Raw genomic sequence first — 16,929 nt, 5'->3', positions numbered from 1 at the left:
TATTTAAATCAAACCACTATGTAAAGTTGTTAAAAAAGTTATTTTAAATATTTTTCTTTAAAAAATCTTCAAAGGATCCATAGTAAGTTAATATTTTATTAGGTGGGATTTAATTGGTCCATATTTTTACTAGGGGACTATTTGGTACATATTCTCAATAAAGAATCATTCACAATCATTGTCCTAATATTTAACCTCTAGTTAAAACATTCTTCATTTTTTCTCTCAAAATGAATCGTCGATCTTTAAACTCTTTAACTTCTATAGTAAATTTCTTTTAATCTATTGAACGATATCTTTAATCCATAGTTTTGAACCTCACATTAACCTTTGGGAGGTTGAAGATGGAGCGATTTGAAGATGAAGGATCAAGGAGTTGAACATGAGATGTGAGGGAAAAAAGCACTAAGGGAATTCAACTACAAATTGAAGATAAGGTTACTATGGTCAATTTCAATTAAGCTATCACAGAAGACTGAGTTTAAGGGATTCATATTATAAATATAATATAGGGGCAGCTTAAATATTGTCCTAAACGTGGAGGGTATATCTAAAACAGCCTCAAAATAATTGATAAAGTTGGACGAGGGACGGCAAGACTTTGGTAATTGACTTGACTTTGTTGTCGTCCAGTCGTCTTGCATTATTGCTACTTGAATTATTTCATCTAAAAAACGTATGGTATCCATTATCTCAAGAGTCTGTTTGATGGAGAGAGAGAGAGAGACTCTATTTATTGAAGAACAAAATAAAAACCAGAATGCACGAAATTTGAAGCATTTGTTTTGATTTATTGAAGGATAATTAAGATGAGAAAAGAAGAGATGTCATCAGTGGTTCTACTACATCTATTCTTCCTTTTATTCTGTGTTGGTGAAGCAAAAAGAAGGCATTGTTCTTCTACGTGTGGAGAAATCGGTAACATAAGAAAACCATTTCGCTTAAAGGGTGATCACTCCAGCTGTGGTGATCCACAGCTTGAGCTATCTTGCGACAATAATAACAATACCATCTTGTATATCAATCAATGGAAATATCAAGTGAAACGGATTTCATATGAAAACCAGACAATCCGTTTGGTTGATATGAACTCGATAAGCGGTAATTGCAGTCTTCTATATCCATCTCTGGATATCTTTCAGTGGTCTTTCACTTCTCCATATGAGCTTGTCAATTACGATGATGTTGCTATGTTCATGAATTGCTCCAAATCCATCAACCAAACTACTACCACTTTTAGGCGCATTCCTTGCTTGAGTGGGACCACATCCAATATCTATGTTCTCTATGGTCGCAACATCACAGATCTTCAAATTTCATGCAGCATTGTGGCTGCCATTCCTGTTCACTTGGAGGAGTTATTGTATACTTCAGTCACCGATATTCAGACATTATTACAGAAGGGGTTCGAAATGCATTGGTACCAACCTTCGTACCCAATTCGGGACCCAACTTGGTTCCAAACTTTGTTCCAAACTTGGTTCCAAACTTTGTTCCAAAATAGGCCGTTCCCAACTTGGGACCTTTCTGAGAAGTTTTGCTCCCTATTTGCGATGCCTGGAGGAGAACCATTCGATCGGTGTACAAGTAAGTAGTATTCGCTTCTTAATTCAATAGAAAATACCAACCAAGGCAGAGATTTGCTGTTTTGAATTTTATGTGCTAAGCTGATAAATCAAAGGTACGTATTAAGAAAACAAGAGTAATTGGTTAGTGGAGAGAAATTCCCGGCTTTTCAATACACGTGGTGGCATGCCCGTACTACATCAGTTTATCACATAAAATTCGAAACAGCAAATCTTTGTTCCCAAACCTTAAGGAAAGCAAATTCTTATTCCTAATGGCTAATAATAGTGAAGAAATAATTTTTGGAAAATGCTCAAGTGACATTGAGATTGACATCGTTTCAAGCATTGATGACGTGGATGTAAGACTTAAAACGGGACAGGTTTGGACCGGATATGTGTATACCTATATCCATATTCGAATTTTTAATCCGGATCAAGATCCGACAAATTCAAGTCATATCCGATTTTTTTTTTTTTTTACTTTCATTAAATTATATCCAGATCTGATCTGACCGAATTAATTGATTTGAATCGGTCAGGTTGGATAATTTCAAATCATTATAAAATAATTTATTAAACGGATGAATGATAGACTAAAAAATATAAAAATATAACATACAACATATAAAATAATATATCATTTGAATATAGACAAATATAAAGATGGATTTGTATCTAACTCGAGTCAAGAGACATCAACTCATATCCGACCCATATTTTAATTCAGATATGTTTAAAGAAATCAAATCTGTTAAAAATTGGATTCGGATTTCGGACAAAATCCGACTCATTTTAAATCCTACGTGGATGTGTATAGAACCATAGATGCTTTTCATCAACATACGAGTGAAAAACATCTTTGAATATGTACACACTAATGTGTGTGAAACGATGTCAATTTCAATGTCATTCCAGCATGACTCATAGTCTTATGGCTAAAGTACCATTTCGTATGCTGAATATGGGATACTTCCCATTCCAGTAAATTCTTCATTTTAATTCAGAAAAGGATAAATTAAATCATTTTCGTTAAAGTGGGAAAAAATTCACGTTTTTTATTAAACTGAACTTTTATTAACTGTTGTACTGAAATTAAAATGGGAAAAGTATTTACTGTTTTATAGAATAGGAACATCTTTTACCATTTTGACCAAATTTTTTAATTTTGAAAACGCTAATTTACCTTTTTTTTTTTTTTTTTTGAATTAATTGAATAGCCGATGGTTTTGGGGATTTTTTTAATTTTTGTCTTCCTTTTTGGGAATATCCCCTTGAATAAAAGCCAACTTCGCCCAAGAGTTTCAAGCTTTAGCTGGCTGAATGCTATCCTTATAGAGTTTCAAGCTTCTTTTGACAAAAATCCCAACTGAGCATTTTGGCTGAATGATATCCCTATATGGACTCTCTTCTCTTCTCTTTTATTCTCTCCATTTCTCAATCCAAACACAGCATTGTTAATTGCCCCCACAAAATATTTTTTTCACTCTAAGTTATCCCCACAAAAAAATTTCTACTCTTAGTTGCCCCCGCATGGGCAAAATCCTAGCTCCACACTTGATTTTAGCATATTACAAAACTTCCATATTATATGTAATTCCACCAATTCAATCCCCTTCAGCTTTTGAAAATATGTTCAAATAATTTATTTTTTCTAATTAAAATATGCACAAAAAAGCTTTCACATAGAAATTTATTTTCAGAACTGTTGTAGCGTATGGCTGTCTCAATAATTTCATAAAAAGAATTTATTAAATACCATGGCGCTCTCCACCCTTGAAGGTCAAATCGTCACACCCAAAAACAGTCCAAAAGGTCAATTAAAATAAAAAATAATCAAGGTAACAACCTTACCTTGTTGGTTTTGCTAGGAACGATCCTAGACTTCCAAGGAGGAGAAATGCTCACTACAACTTAAACAAGATTCAGTAAAATCCAGGTCTGATCCATTGAAGCTATGAGGGCCTCTATTTATAGAGAAAATTGAGAATTAATGCTCCCATTAATTCTCCCAAAGTCCAAGGTAAGTAGTTGCAAAATTTAAACTAAAACCCTAGGAAATTATAAGACTTAATAATACTAGATAAATGATTGATTTCTTCAAAAGAGAGTTACCAAAATCTAAGTACGTTAGATTTCACACATTCAAATCTTTAACATAACTTTCATAAACTATGATTCCCAATAAGATCGAAATCTATCACATATCTCAAGAATATTATTCATGTAAATTTCAATTGAGTTAGGGTACTTAATTACTTTGTGTCATAATAAAATATTGATTCAATAATCGTTGGCGGTGTGCTTTTGCAATCCACGTGTTTGTCGAAGTGCTCAAATCTCAATCGTATTAATCTCTTACGTTTTAGACTCACCTTCTCCCTTCTCTCTATATGGAACGGCTAGGGTTCTAGTGATTGATAGATATCACTGTTTCAACACTCTCTACCTTATGTGTATTTTCCACCACTTACCAATATGGGGTTGTTAATCCTCTTTTATAGATGAAGGTTGAGGGTCTAGAGTTCTTCTTTTAATAAGATTCTTATCCATCAAAGTTTCCTACTAATCTTAAAATAATGCTATCTAATTCCAATGATATTAGGATTCCTTTCAATATTGATATCTATTACAATTAGAGAATCCTAGTGCAATTAAAATACCAAACATGAGGTCAATGGGCCACACGATTTATTCTAACAAAGCAACCCTTAGCTCTCTATGCTTCAAATGTCCCTAGAAAATAGGGCCTAATTATGATCCAATTGGATTACTTCAAGGTGAAGTGATCCACTTGGATCCAATTTATATTTGCTTCGATAAATCAATCAAGTTCATGTGGAAGATATAAAACCTAATTGGTCCAATTTGTTGATCCATGTTGACGCCTCCATGTAGTCCAAATCGTGGGCTACATCACAGATCCCTTCTTGTATTTTTTGTTCCAGTCGAGTATGATCTCAATTAATTAAAATACATGTGGTATTAAAATTTCTAAGCACCTTCTTTTCAGTATGGATTTACGCGAACAATTGAAAGATGGAACGAATTAATATGACCTATATGTATATTGTTTCAATATATCGGGCTTTACTTGGTCGATCAATGTTATTAGGTCGATCAATCGAAGTTTGCTCCATTTCAATTTTAATTTTGTATTTTGAATGACTTTCCAACCCTTAAAACTTAATCAAATGATATTAATTTGATCCTCTAAGTTCATAAAAAAAATTACCATGTCACTAACCATCTTTGGATGCTAATCAGGAGCATGAGCTAATTATGATCTCGAACACAGTTACAAAAATGACAAAACTAAATCGAATGATTCTTGGGGTGACATAAAACTTTGTCCATAACTCATTTCCTTATATATATTCACATTGTGACATCATTGGATTAAAAAGATCCTGCCTTTTGCTTCTTTTTTTTATCTATCTATTTGAGTTGTTATTTATTTATTTACTTCTCTTTTTCTTTTTCTTTTTCTTTTTCTTTTTCTTTTTTCGCAGAAGTATTGTGGTTTTCTGAGTGGATTGGAATGTCTTATATAAGTATGATTTCCAAACTCAAGTTCAATACCTTAACAAATTGAAAGTATTGATTAGTACTGATCTATGGCTAAACCATTTCCACTTTCTCCTCACTCTGCAGGATTGAAGATCATACAAAAATTCATCCTCACAATGATCATATTAGCATTTGTAATCTACATCCTCCTAAAGAACCGTAAAACTTTTGATAGCATAGAGAAGTTTCTTTGCAATCATCAGACTCTTGTGCCCAAACGGTACTCTTACACTGATATAATTGGAATGACTAGCCACTTTAGAGAAAAACTTGGGCAAGGAGGTTTTGGTTCTGTATACAAAGGGCAAATCCCTGGTTGTTTGATGGCTATAAAGATGTTGGGAAATTCCAAGTGCAATGGAGAAGATTTTATTAATGAAGTGGCCACCATCGGTAGGATTCACCATGTTAACGTGGTAAAGTTGATCGGATTTTGTTCAGAAGGTTCTAAGAGAGCTCTAGTGTATGAATACATGCCTAATGGATCACTTGAAAAATATATCTTCTCAAAGAAAGCAAGGCATCACTTATTGAATTGGAAGAAACTCCATGACATTGCTTTGGGCATAGCAAAGGGGATTGAATACATACACAGGGGATGTGATATGTGCATTCTACATTTCGACATCAAACCTCATAACATCCTCTTAGATCACACTTTCACCCCAAAAGTCTCTGATTTTGGGCTCTCCAAATTGTACCCTAAGGAATACGACTTTGTTTCTGTTAGTAATACAAGAGGGACAATAGGGTATATAGCTCCTGAAATGATATCAAGGAACTTTGGGGTTGTGTCAGATAAATCGGATGTTTATAGTTTTGGTATGTTGTTGCTAGAAATGGCTGGAGGAAGAAAGAATGTCGATGTACGAATGGATAACTTGAGTGAAATTTACTTCCCGTCATGGGTTTACGATCAACTCGATCAAGGTAAAGAGCTAGATATTGAGAATGCAACAGAGATTGAGCTGAAAGTTGCGAGAAAACTATGCATTGTTGGGCTATGGTGCATTCAAATGAAGCCGGTGGATCGTCCTTCCATGACCAAAGTGATAGAGATGTTAGAAGAAAATGTTGATAATTTGCAAATGCCCCCCAAGCCTGTCCTATGTTCTCCACGACAAATATCCATGAGAGACTCTCATACGGATTCAAGTTCGGCAGAATTGGTCACCATAGAATTAGAGTGATATTTCAGGGAGAAAAGTAAGTATTATTTTTGCTAGCTTATAATAGGTAAAAGGTTATGTAATATGAGATTTAAACATTATCAATAAAAATATGACTCTAGTATTTAGCTTATAATCAACTGTTGACCGTAAGAAATGAGAAAATCACCTCTTCGACACAACCTCAAAGTTTTGTTACTATTTTTCTACCAAACTATATGGATCCAAGCCAAAGAGAAAATAACCTTGATCTCCTTAATTAGAGATGAAGTTTATTTAACCAAATCTCTTAAACAAACAATATAGGAATCACACTTAAAATTGTGTTTCTGAATTTTTTGCACCAATTGATCTTGGTAACTAAATTAAGCTCCAATATCCCAAATCCAGCTTGTGCATCGAAAACCCACCGATCCATAAACCTACATCTGAAGAAGCGTTGATTTATTGATTCTTCTTGAGATTCACTTGGAGAACATCTAGAGGCAAACTTCCAACCCATCTTTTTCCTCACTTTATCCTGGGAAATTGCTGAATAAAGTAGCTTACAAGTAAAATATTTTATCTTTGTTGGAACTTTTAAGTCCCTCAAACGTTTCCATTGCGGATTGTTAACCCTCTTTTACAAACAAAATTCCAACATGGTTTTAAAACTTTTTTTCACATCTCATCGTCCATGCCAAATACTTAGTTGCCTTGGACGAGTCATCTCATCTCGTTCGAATAGTCTCATTCGGCAATGAGCCAATGGTTTTAAACCATCTAAAAAATCTGATAAAATTCTAAAATAAGAACTTGGAAAATGCTGAAGTGACATTGAAATTGACATCGATTCACACATTAATAACTTGTAATTGAGCCCAGAACCATAGATTTTTTTCATCGAGATACGAGTAAAAATCATCTATAGTGTGCTTGGAAGCAGTACTTAGTTGGATTTGGAATTGAAATGGGAGTTGGTTGGACTTAAAGTTGTTCATTCATTCTAACTCCACTGTTTAGTTTTGTGTAGGAATTCAGTCAATGAATTATTGGCATTTGACTGAGATCCAATATAACTCCTTTATTACTTGAAAAATATTGTCATCGCCAATAAAATTGGATCGAGTCAGCTGGATTTTATATATTTTGATAAAATAATTATTTTTGATAATTTTAATATTTATTGTCTTAATAAATATGATTTTGTAATGAAACATCTTCTAATCTAAGGCTTAAAATGGGTTGGGTACGGGCTGGATTTGAGTATATCCATATTTGAATTTTTTATTTGGATCCGGATCTTAATCCAACTCGGATCTTAGTAGCTAAAATTATATTGGAACCACATTGATTACACTAAATCCATATTCGGATCCGCTCGATCGAATTACTTGATTCGGGTCGATTAATGTTGGACTATTCAACATTTTTTTTTTGTTATATTTTTTTCTATTTGCCATATTATTCAATTTTACTATTATAATTTATTCATTTTTTTAGAATTCATGTTATATAAAAGTGGTAGATAAAAGATATTTTGAAAAGTAAAAAAAAATAATTTTCAAAGAAATATATAATTTGGATATAGGGATGGATTCATATCTGACCCGGGTCCGACACGAATTAAGGGACATCAACCCATGTCTAACCCATATTTTTATTTGGATTTACTCCAAAAGGTCCAAACTCACTAAATTCGGATCCAGATCAATCGAATTTCAGATAAAATCAGACCCATTTTATGCATATTATAATCACCTTATTTTATTATAAAAATTATAATTATTTAAAAAAGAATCTAGATTATAAATAATGTAAAGTGAGTTGAATGATTTACATACTAGATGACTCAAGTGAATCAACTCGATTTTTGGGATTAAAGATTTTTGCTTGGAGTTGTAAATCCCGCCTACGTAGGTAAGAGTTGTAAGTTGCTACTCAGATGGAATTAATGAACCAAAAAACCAATGAGAATTTTAAGGTGGGAGTTTTAACTCCAACTCCCACCAACCACCATTTCTAAACACAACCCTATGGTTTTGTGCTCACCTCCACGTCAACAATGTGTAAACCAATGTCAATTTAATGTTACTCCAACACGACTCTAAGAACTTCTATAGATGACAGAAAAAGAAAGATTACTTGTTTTGAAGGAAGGTGGAGCAAATCCTCTAGGATTTCTTCTTGATTTAGAGGAGGAAGATGAAGTATTTTAACAAATCCCTTTGTTATATAGTTCACTTGGTTGAGAAGAGGAAAAAAAAAACGATTTGGGAGTGAAATGATGGGGTTTGGAGATGAAAACAGAGGAGATCTCAATCATCTCGGACGAGATTATTGAAATCTCATCCAATATATATCATTCATCTCGCGAGATGCTGTCAAATCCTAATACTTTGTTCATTTATTCATTTGTTGTTGGGTAATACTGAGAAGACTCGAGCAATACATCTCGGATGAGTTTTAAAATCATGATTCCATGTTGAACGAGTCAAAAAAAACAAAAAAACAAAACAAAACATCATTATTTTTTTGAAGTAAGCAAGAAAAGTTTCCACATCAACTTGTGACATTCAAAAACATGATCCGATGTCGTACGGTTGTAGATGATGGAATTTTAAAAACTTAGAAAAAAAAGTCAAAAAAAATTAAGTTAGTTTTCACCGTTAAATTTGAGGAGTCAATAAGCATCCATTTTCAACAACTTGGATCAAGCTCAAAAAAAAAATTCATTGAATCTGAGTTTAGAAGATTGTGATGTTGGAATGCCAATCTAGTATCCACGTGAGCCCAAAAATCCTTAGTAAGATTTAAAATCTTGCTTGGTTAGTGAGGCTAGTTTGACTCCACGTGGATGAATTTACTCAAGAATAAAAAGGTGTCATGTAGACACCGTAAGTTGCAATAGGAAAGAATCACCTTTAAAAGCGTAAAACCACTACTCAAGTACTTCACTAACTGAGCTGACCCCACCAACGAACGTCCCGCATGTAGTAGTAATAGCTTGTCCATGTAGCGGTAGTAGCTTGTCCCTTGATCTGCTCAGTCGAGCTACTCAACCGACACCGTTTTCTACTTCATTGACTCCTTTATCATGAAAATGTAGAATTTCTCATTCCTCGGTTCTCTGCTAAGTGTATTCAGACAATCTAGTCTTTTGCTATGGGTTTTTTCATAAGAAATCATTGACTCAGTGGAGAGTCATGAGCTTCTAGCCACTAACCCACCTTTTTTTAAACATACAAGAAAATTACTAACTATTTCTAAGTACTCCTGCCTTTTGCAGCCGCATACCATAATGGATTCCCTACTTATTAATGAAGAAGCAATGCACTTGATAAACAAGACTCGGATAGGGCGCTCAAGGAATAGATTCAACGTTCAAGCTTAATGAAAGTCGAGCGAACAAAGCAAGTGGAAGATTTGTCAAAAATCGACTAAAAAGAGAAGAGATAGAATAGACAAAGGAAAAGCTATTTGAATTGACCGAAGGTTCAATAGTGCAAGCTCAGTAGTAAGTAGATGAAGGAGGGTTGATGTAATTAAGAAATCAATAGATCGAGTTTCATAATCTGCAGTTGTAGATTCAGTGTCAGTTAAAAACCCAGTATTATGGTAGTTACAGCTTTCCTTTGTAGGTCCTAGCCACTACTTTAACGAAGCTGGAGGTTCTAATAGATCTCGACCATAGGAAGAAAAAATGGAAGCCCCTAAACCGAAGAAGTTCAGGAGAGAAAGAAGTTGGCATGGCTTCAAAGTCGTAGTATCTTGCTGGGAATGAAGGATCAGAGTTAGTTTCGTACTTTGACAAGCATGCCAAGCAAATCCAAACAGAAGATCCAAAGATTCTGAAAGAAGCTAAGGAACAAGGAACGAATGGATTGAACCCTGGCCTACCTAATCTACGAGCCTACTTTAAAGTACAATTGAATTTACACTACTTCTATACGTTGTGTAATCCCCCCCCAAACTGTTGATACTGAGGAAGTTCTTTCCATATTGGACATTGGACCTCGATTCAATCTTCTTAGGAAAGTAGAAAAACCAGTTGGTTGATCTGCTGGTTCAAATGAATTTCCCACTGGGATAGGCGGTTGCCGGAGGCTTGAAGCTGACTTTTATGGGCAACACTTCCTCGTAGGGCCGGCCAGGCCCGCCACTGAACCGATAGTTATAGTGTAGTCCGGGAGAGACAGGTGCTAAAAGCCAGTTCCAGTAGCAGGAGAAGAAAGATGAAAGAGTGAATACTGAGTGCCGATAGTTACTAAGGGGAGGCGGGTCCGAAGGAGTAGCGTCCGCGAGTCGATTCAATCTCAGTACGTCAGCGAGTCAATTCAATTGAGCGTCACGCGAAAGGGATTCAATTGCCAGTTGAGTCGACCCGCCATCCAAAAGAATAAAATGAAGGTAGAAAGCAGACATATCCACTAGAGACTAACCCACGTAAGGCACTTAAGGTTGTATTTCCTTGTCTTTATGATATATCTTCACAATATTCTTTTTTATTCTTTCTTGTGCAAAAGTGTAATTCAGTAGCCACCAATGATCGACCCAATAGAGCACTTTGGGTAGTGGATCCTTACTATACGATTTAGCAACAAGAGTGACTCTCTAATCAATATTTTATACAAAAATTTAAAATATCGATTTTGGCGCACTGCGGCTGCTTTGAAGCCTCCTTTATAATGTAGTACCAACAAGAAAACTAAAGCGCTATCGCGCAACAGTGCTTGTAGATCAGTCACGCTCTTGGAGTTGCTTGAAAACGGCTTTTGCACGCAACGCTCCATCCATTGCTTAATGGGTCGAATACTTGATTTCATTTTCTAGGTGTAGTTCCATCATGTTCTTGTTAATTGTTATGGCCTACTCTTGTTGGGAGAAGAAGCGAGAGCTCCTGTTCATGTGACAAATCGAACATAGCTAGGTCTCAAATACTGTGAATCACAGGATCTAGACCAAGATCGCAACTACATCGTACAATATATCGATCTAGAGAACTGACTTTCAATTGTAAGTCATCTACTCTGCTCCTATCTAAAGTGATGATAGGCTACTTCACACAAGTGTGCTTCGCTCAAGCACATGATGAACATGTTTTGAGCTAACTGCATGTCAAGCACTTAAAAGGAGCTTGCGGTCACTTGTTCCAATCCTAGTAAAGAGCTTCAGATCTAATTCTACAGTACATATGATATTCCATCCCAGCCCTCACTAAAGGAGCATGCCTGAAGGGCTACTACGCTCATCGCGCACTTGCATCACTACCTAAGCTTCGTTACCACTTCACCCAACTCCTACACTTACCACAAACTGAATTCACATGGCTGCTAAAGTAAGATAAACTTCACACAGCCTCCTCTCCTCTCATGGCCAAAGGCTTCGCTTAACTTTGGAGAGCTTTTAGATCCCACCCTAAAATGCTCATTTTCCTAGAGTTCCGAAGTGATCCTCATTTTCACAGTAGTCAGAACGTGCAATAATCGCTTCGATGGCAGCAGAATCATACCTAGTAGTGGTTCTTCGGATCGATCACAAATTCTCGGTCTTGTTCCACTCCAGTTCACCTCTCTTGTTTCCATCCCCCCGTGAGAAGGTAAAGAGCTAAATGCAACCCAGTAAACTGCATAAATGAAATTGACAAAGGGTCTGAAGGAAACAAGCAATGGAAGGAGTGTTGCGCACGAAAGCCGTTGCTGTAACTAAAGTTGTGTTATTGCTGGTTTTGATCAAGAGCTAGACTAAAAGGAAAGGAAATGAAAAAGAAAGGGATGATCCAGGTGGTAAAGCCAAAATGATTTTTAAATCATGCCTCCCCCCTTACCACCCCTATGTTGTCAGTGTAAGTGTAAGAGGAGTGCATTATGTGCTTTACAAGTGGTTTTTCGACATCCAATCCCCTCTTGCTCGGGTTCGGATACCACACCTTCGAAAAATGGACCGAGTCCACACTCTCCACAATTTGAACATATGGTGTGTCTGGAAAGATGATAAGCCCCATCTCATTGTGTTCATTCAGGCACAACTTTACTTTACATAAGTAGAATACCAGTACCATTGATATGGGCTATCCCAAATCTGAAGTAGACGGAGGTATTGAAAACTTAATTAAACAATTAAATCGTTTGATGGATAGAATGTTCGATTCGGGTGTTTCCTTATAAGAAGATTAATCGATAGAATATATTACTAAGCAGACTTGGTGACACTCTTTCGTGAAGGCCCTTTGTTGTAGGCAAATTGATGGATGAACGGAAGTATGACGGATCAACAAGTAGATGCACTCAAGAGCGATCAATGGCATTCCTAGAACACTCATACGGACCCAAAAAACGCATTCCTTAAGCCAACTCAGGAGCATGTGGATAGTACAACCTCAATGACCTAGATTCAATCGCCATCGATCAAACACTTAGTTAACTCATAAGTACCCTTCATTAATTGAGCTGACCCACCCACCCAAGGAACATCCCGCTTGTAGCGGTAATAGCTTATCCTTGGAACAAAACAGTGTGATAAGATGTATAGGTGGCACATTTTGGTTGGAGTTTAAAACATATAGGGATCCTAAGAAAGCAGATTTATGTGGCATGTGGATGAATTTATTCAAGAATAAAAAGTTGCCACGTAGACACCCTAAGTTGCAATAGGAATGAATCGCCTTCAAAACCATAAAACCACAGCTCATGTACTTAAAAAAAAAAAAATAAAAAAAAAATAATAATAAAAAAAAACAAGTAGTCTTAATATCCTACAAAACATGAGAGGTCAAATATTCAAGTTTTTTTTAGAAAATTTTGGTGGGGGCCATAGCCCCCATTGGGCCTTATGTGGCTTTGCCCTGGTTATGGCCCCCACTAGGGCCTTATGTGGCTTCGCCCCTGATCACATTAGATACCTTCGTTAGCCTTCCATTGAAGATTTCCTAGTTCCTTTCTAACCAAATATTCTATACCAAAATCCATGGACTTAATCAAGCTTGCAAGGAATTAAGGGTCCTAAACCAATAAATGGTATAAGAAACGGTGCCTTGACAAGGAGGAGATCTTCAAAATTTAAACGAGAAAGTCACCCAAACCTCCTAGGAAAAAATTGCAAGTAAATAATAAGTGAGACAAAGTCTCCTTTGCATACATAAGCAAATGAAATGTCTCTTTTTGTCCTTTCGAAATCATCCACTGGAATTACTTTAATAAAAACCTTCCAGTAGAACAGCTTGATTTTGAAATGGACAACGTTCTTCCTAATAAAACTCCACTTGTTGTGACTAGCAAATTGCATCTAAAGCAGCGGTTATATTCTCATCGTTTGGTAGAAGGTACGTCCCTAGAAAATCATTTAACAGTGTTTAAGGAGATTGTATCTGATTTGGAGTCTATGGAGGTTAAATACGATGAAGAAGATTTAGGGTTGATTTTATTGTGTTCGCTACCATTTTCATATGCTACCTTTAGAGATACAATTCTATATAGTCGTGATACTCTTACTCTGGATGAGGTTTATGAAGCTTTATTTTCAAAAGAAAAGATGAAGCAAATTGTAAAAGGTTCTGAGGATCAGGCAAAGGGCCTTGTTGTTCGTGCGAGAATGCAAGAGAGGAATTTTGGCAGTGATTCAAGGGGGAGATCGAAATCTAGTAACAAAGACAAAACCTGCAGATATTGCAAGAAAAAATGGCATATCAAATCTGAATGTTATAAGCTGCAGAATAAGAACAAGAAAGCTGATACTCAAAAGTGGAAACAACCAGAAAATTCTTGCCAAGCCAGTATTGTAGAAGATAACTAACTATAGTGATGGAGAATTATTCGTTGTTATTGACAAAGATCCTAGCGAGGACTGGATTCTTGATTCTGGTTGCACGTTTCATATGTGTCCTAGTAAGGATTTATTTTCAACATATAAAACAATGACTAAAGGTTCTGTGTTGATGGGTAATAATTCATCTTGCAAGATTGCTGGTATTGGATCAGTCAGAATCAAGATGTTTGATGGAGTTGTCAGAACACTTGGTGATGTGAGACACGTTCCTGATCTAAAGAGAAATCTTATCTCTATGAATACTCTTGATGCAAAGGGGTACAAGTACACTAGTGAAGGTGGAATTCTGAAGGTCAGCAAAGGTGCCCTTGTTGTGATGAAAGGACATAAAAAGACAGTTGATTTGTATGTGTTACAAGGTTCTACTGTTACAGGTGATGCAGCTGTTACTACTTCTTTGTCAGATAACGATGTTACTAGACTTTGGCATATGCGCCTTGGGCATATGAGTGAGACTGGAATGGCAGAATTGAGTAGACAAGGACTTCTAAATGGTCAGGGTATTAGTCATTTAAAGTTTTGTGAGCACTGTGTTTTTGGGAAGCAGAAGAGAGTCAGATTCTCAAAAGGTGTTCACAACACTAAGGGAACACTTGATTATGTTCATTCTGATCTTTGGGGACAATCTACAGTGCCTTCTAGAGGAGGTGCGAATTATATGATGACTATTATTGATGATTACTCTAGAAAAGTTAGGGTGTTCTTTCTGAAACAGAAGAGTGAAGCACTGGCTACTTTTAAGCAATGGAAGACTATGATTGAGAAGCAGACTGGGAAGCAAGTGAAACGTCTTCGCACTGATAATGGGTTGGAGTTTTGTTCTGGTGAGTTTAATACTCTATGCAAGTCTGAAGGTATTGTGAGACATCTTACAAGTCCTCGTACACTGCAGCAAAACGGTGTGGTAAAGTGAATGAATAGGACTTTGATGGAGAAGGTACAATGTATGCTCTCCAATGCTAATCTACCAAAGTCTTTTTGGGCTGAAGCTGCTTCTACAGCTTATTTTCTTGTTAACCACTCTCTTTCAACTGCTATTGACAAAAAGACTCCACAAGAGGTATGGTCTAGCACTCCTGTTAATTACTCTGATTTAAAGATCTTTGGATGTCCTGCCTATGCACATGTCAATAATGGAAAACTGGAACCTAGATCTCTGAAATGTGTCTTTCTTGGTTTTAAAGATTGTGTTAAAGGTTATAAGCTTTAGTATCCAAAAACTAGTAAAGTCATAGTTAGCAAAGATGTTGTTTTTGATGAAACTGTTATGCTTAATGATTTATCTTCTAAAGATTTATGTGATAAAAGGCAACAGAGTTCCAGTACGCAGGAGGAATTACAGTTTGAGTCAGGAACTACATCAAAAAATACATCTCAGTCTAGTTCACAGTTGGAGAGTGATGATTCATCTCCACCAGTTCCAACACCTCCACAGCATTCTATAACAAAAGATAGAACTAGAAGAGCCATTAAACCTCCACAAAAGTATGCTTAGGCTGATTTAGTAGCTTATGCTTTAAACGTGGCAGAAGGTATTGATTCCAGTGAAGAACCTTCTACCTACTCAGAGGCAGATTGTTGTAAAGACTGACAATTGGATTAAAGCTATGCATGAGGAGATGGAATCACTTCAAAAGACTGACACATGGGATTTAGTACGTTTACCTAAGGGTAAGAAGGTTGTTCACTGCAAATGGGTGTTTAAAAGAAAAGAAAGGACACCAGGAGTTGAAGAGCCCACGTATAAAGCAAGACTAGTTGCTAAAGGATACAACCAGATTCCAGGTGTTGATTTCACTGATGTATTTTCTCCAGTTGTTAAGCATAGTTCAATTCGAGCTTTACTTGGTATTGTGACGTTGCATGATTTTGAACTTGAACAGATGGATGTAAAGGCTACTTTTCAACATGGAAATCTTGAAGAAGACATTTACATGCAGCAACCAGAGGGTTTTACAGTTTTAGGAAAAGAGGAATATGTGTGCTTGCTAAAAAATTCTCTTTATGGCCTGAAACAATCACCCAGACAGTGGTACAAGAGGTTTGACTCATTTATGATTACACATGATTTTAAAATAAGCAATTATGATAGTTGTGTTTACTTTAAGAAGGGTGAAGATGGGTCATTTGTATATCTACTCTTGTACATTGATGATATGTTGATAGCAACCAAGAAGAAAAAAGAGATAAGAAAGGTCAAGGTACAACTTTGCAAAGAGTTTGAGATGAAAGATTTAGGAGCAGCGAAGAAGATACTTGGTATGGAGATTCTAAGAGATATAGAGGCACGTAAATTGTATCTAAGTCAGAAAGGGTACATTGAGAAAGTTCTTAATAAATTCAATATGTTAAATGCCAAACCTATCAATACTCCATTAGCAGCTCATTTCAGACTTTCATCTTCTTTATCTCCACAATCAGATGAAGATGTTGATTATATTCCATATTCTAGTGCAGTGGGATCATTGATGTACGCTATGGTTTGTTCACGCCTAGATTTATCATATGCAGTCAGTGTAGTCAGTAGATACATGGCAAATCCTGGTAAGGAACATTGGAAAGCAGCTCAATTTGATTTTGAGATACTTGCGTGGCTCTATTGATGTTTGTTTGCATTTTGGAAGTACTAGAGATGGAGTTTTAGGATATGTTGATTCTGATTATGCTGGAGACCATGATAAAAGAAGATCTCTTACAGTTTATATTTTCACTGTTGGTGGTTGTGCCATCAGTTGGAAAGCCACTCTTCAGCCTACAATTGCTTTGTCCACTACTGAGACAGAGTATATGGAAATTACAGAAGCTTGCAAGGAAGCGATTTG

General features: G+C 36.1%; 1 protein-coding gene and 1 pseudogene across 3 annotated transcripts in view; both read left to right on the top strand.

Moving 5' to 3' along the window:
• Positions 1-16,929, top strand: part of LOC147394510 (rust resistance kinase Lr10-like) — a 90,833-nt pseudogene that overhangs the window by 15,950 nt on the left and 57,954 nt on the right. The gene's annotated exons all lie outside the window — the stretch shown is intronic.
• Positions 698-6,440, top strand: LOC147394512 (rust resistance kinase Lr10-like). Of its 2 annotated transcripts, XM_086453946.1 has the most exons (3): positions 698-1,587; positions 5,078-5,119; positions 5,220-6,440. In XM_086453946.1, the coding sequence occupies exons 1-3, from the start codon at positions 810-812 to the stop codon at positions 6,323-6,325; spliced, it is 1,926 nt and encodes a 641-aa protein (XP_086310072.1). In that variant the 5' UTR covers positions 698-809; the 3' UTR covers positions 6,326-6,440. The 2 variants fall into 2 exon arrangements, with proteins under 2 accessions (XP_086310072.1, XP_086310073.1); XM_086453947.1 differs by lacking the exon at positions 5,078-5,119 and having other exon boundaries at positions 699-1,587.

Source organism: Akebia trifoliata, chromosome 9 (genome assembly GCF_017979445.1).
Source record: "Akebia trifoliata isolate Shusen 1 chromosome 9, ASM1797944v1, whole genome shotgun sequence".
NCBI classification, from domain to species: Eukaryota; Viridiplantae; Streptophyta; class Magnoliopsida; order Ranunculales; family Lardizabalaceae; genus Akebia; species Akebia trifoliata.
Note: the sequence above shows the minus strand (reverse complement) of the source record. Positions and strands in the feature narration are given on the sequence as shown.

Bases quoted from the DNA above. Each gene is read 5' to 3' on its own strand.
- LOC147394512 (XM_086453946.1), top strand. From the start codon at position 810: ATGAGAAAAGAAGAGATGTCATCAGTGGTTCTACTACATCTATTCTTC. The intron at 1,588-5,077 runs GTAAGTAGTATT...CTTTTTTCGCAG, and splicing joins ACCATTCGATCGGTGTACAA to AAGTATTGTGGTTTTCTGAG. The intron at 5,120-5,219 runs GTATGATTTCCA...CTCACTCTGCAG, and splicing joins GATTGGAATGTCTTATATAA to GATTGAAGATCATACAAAAA.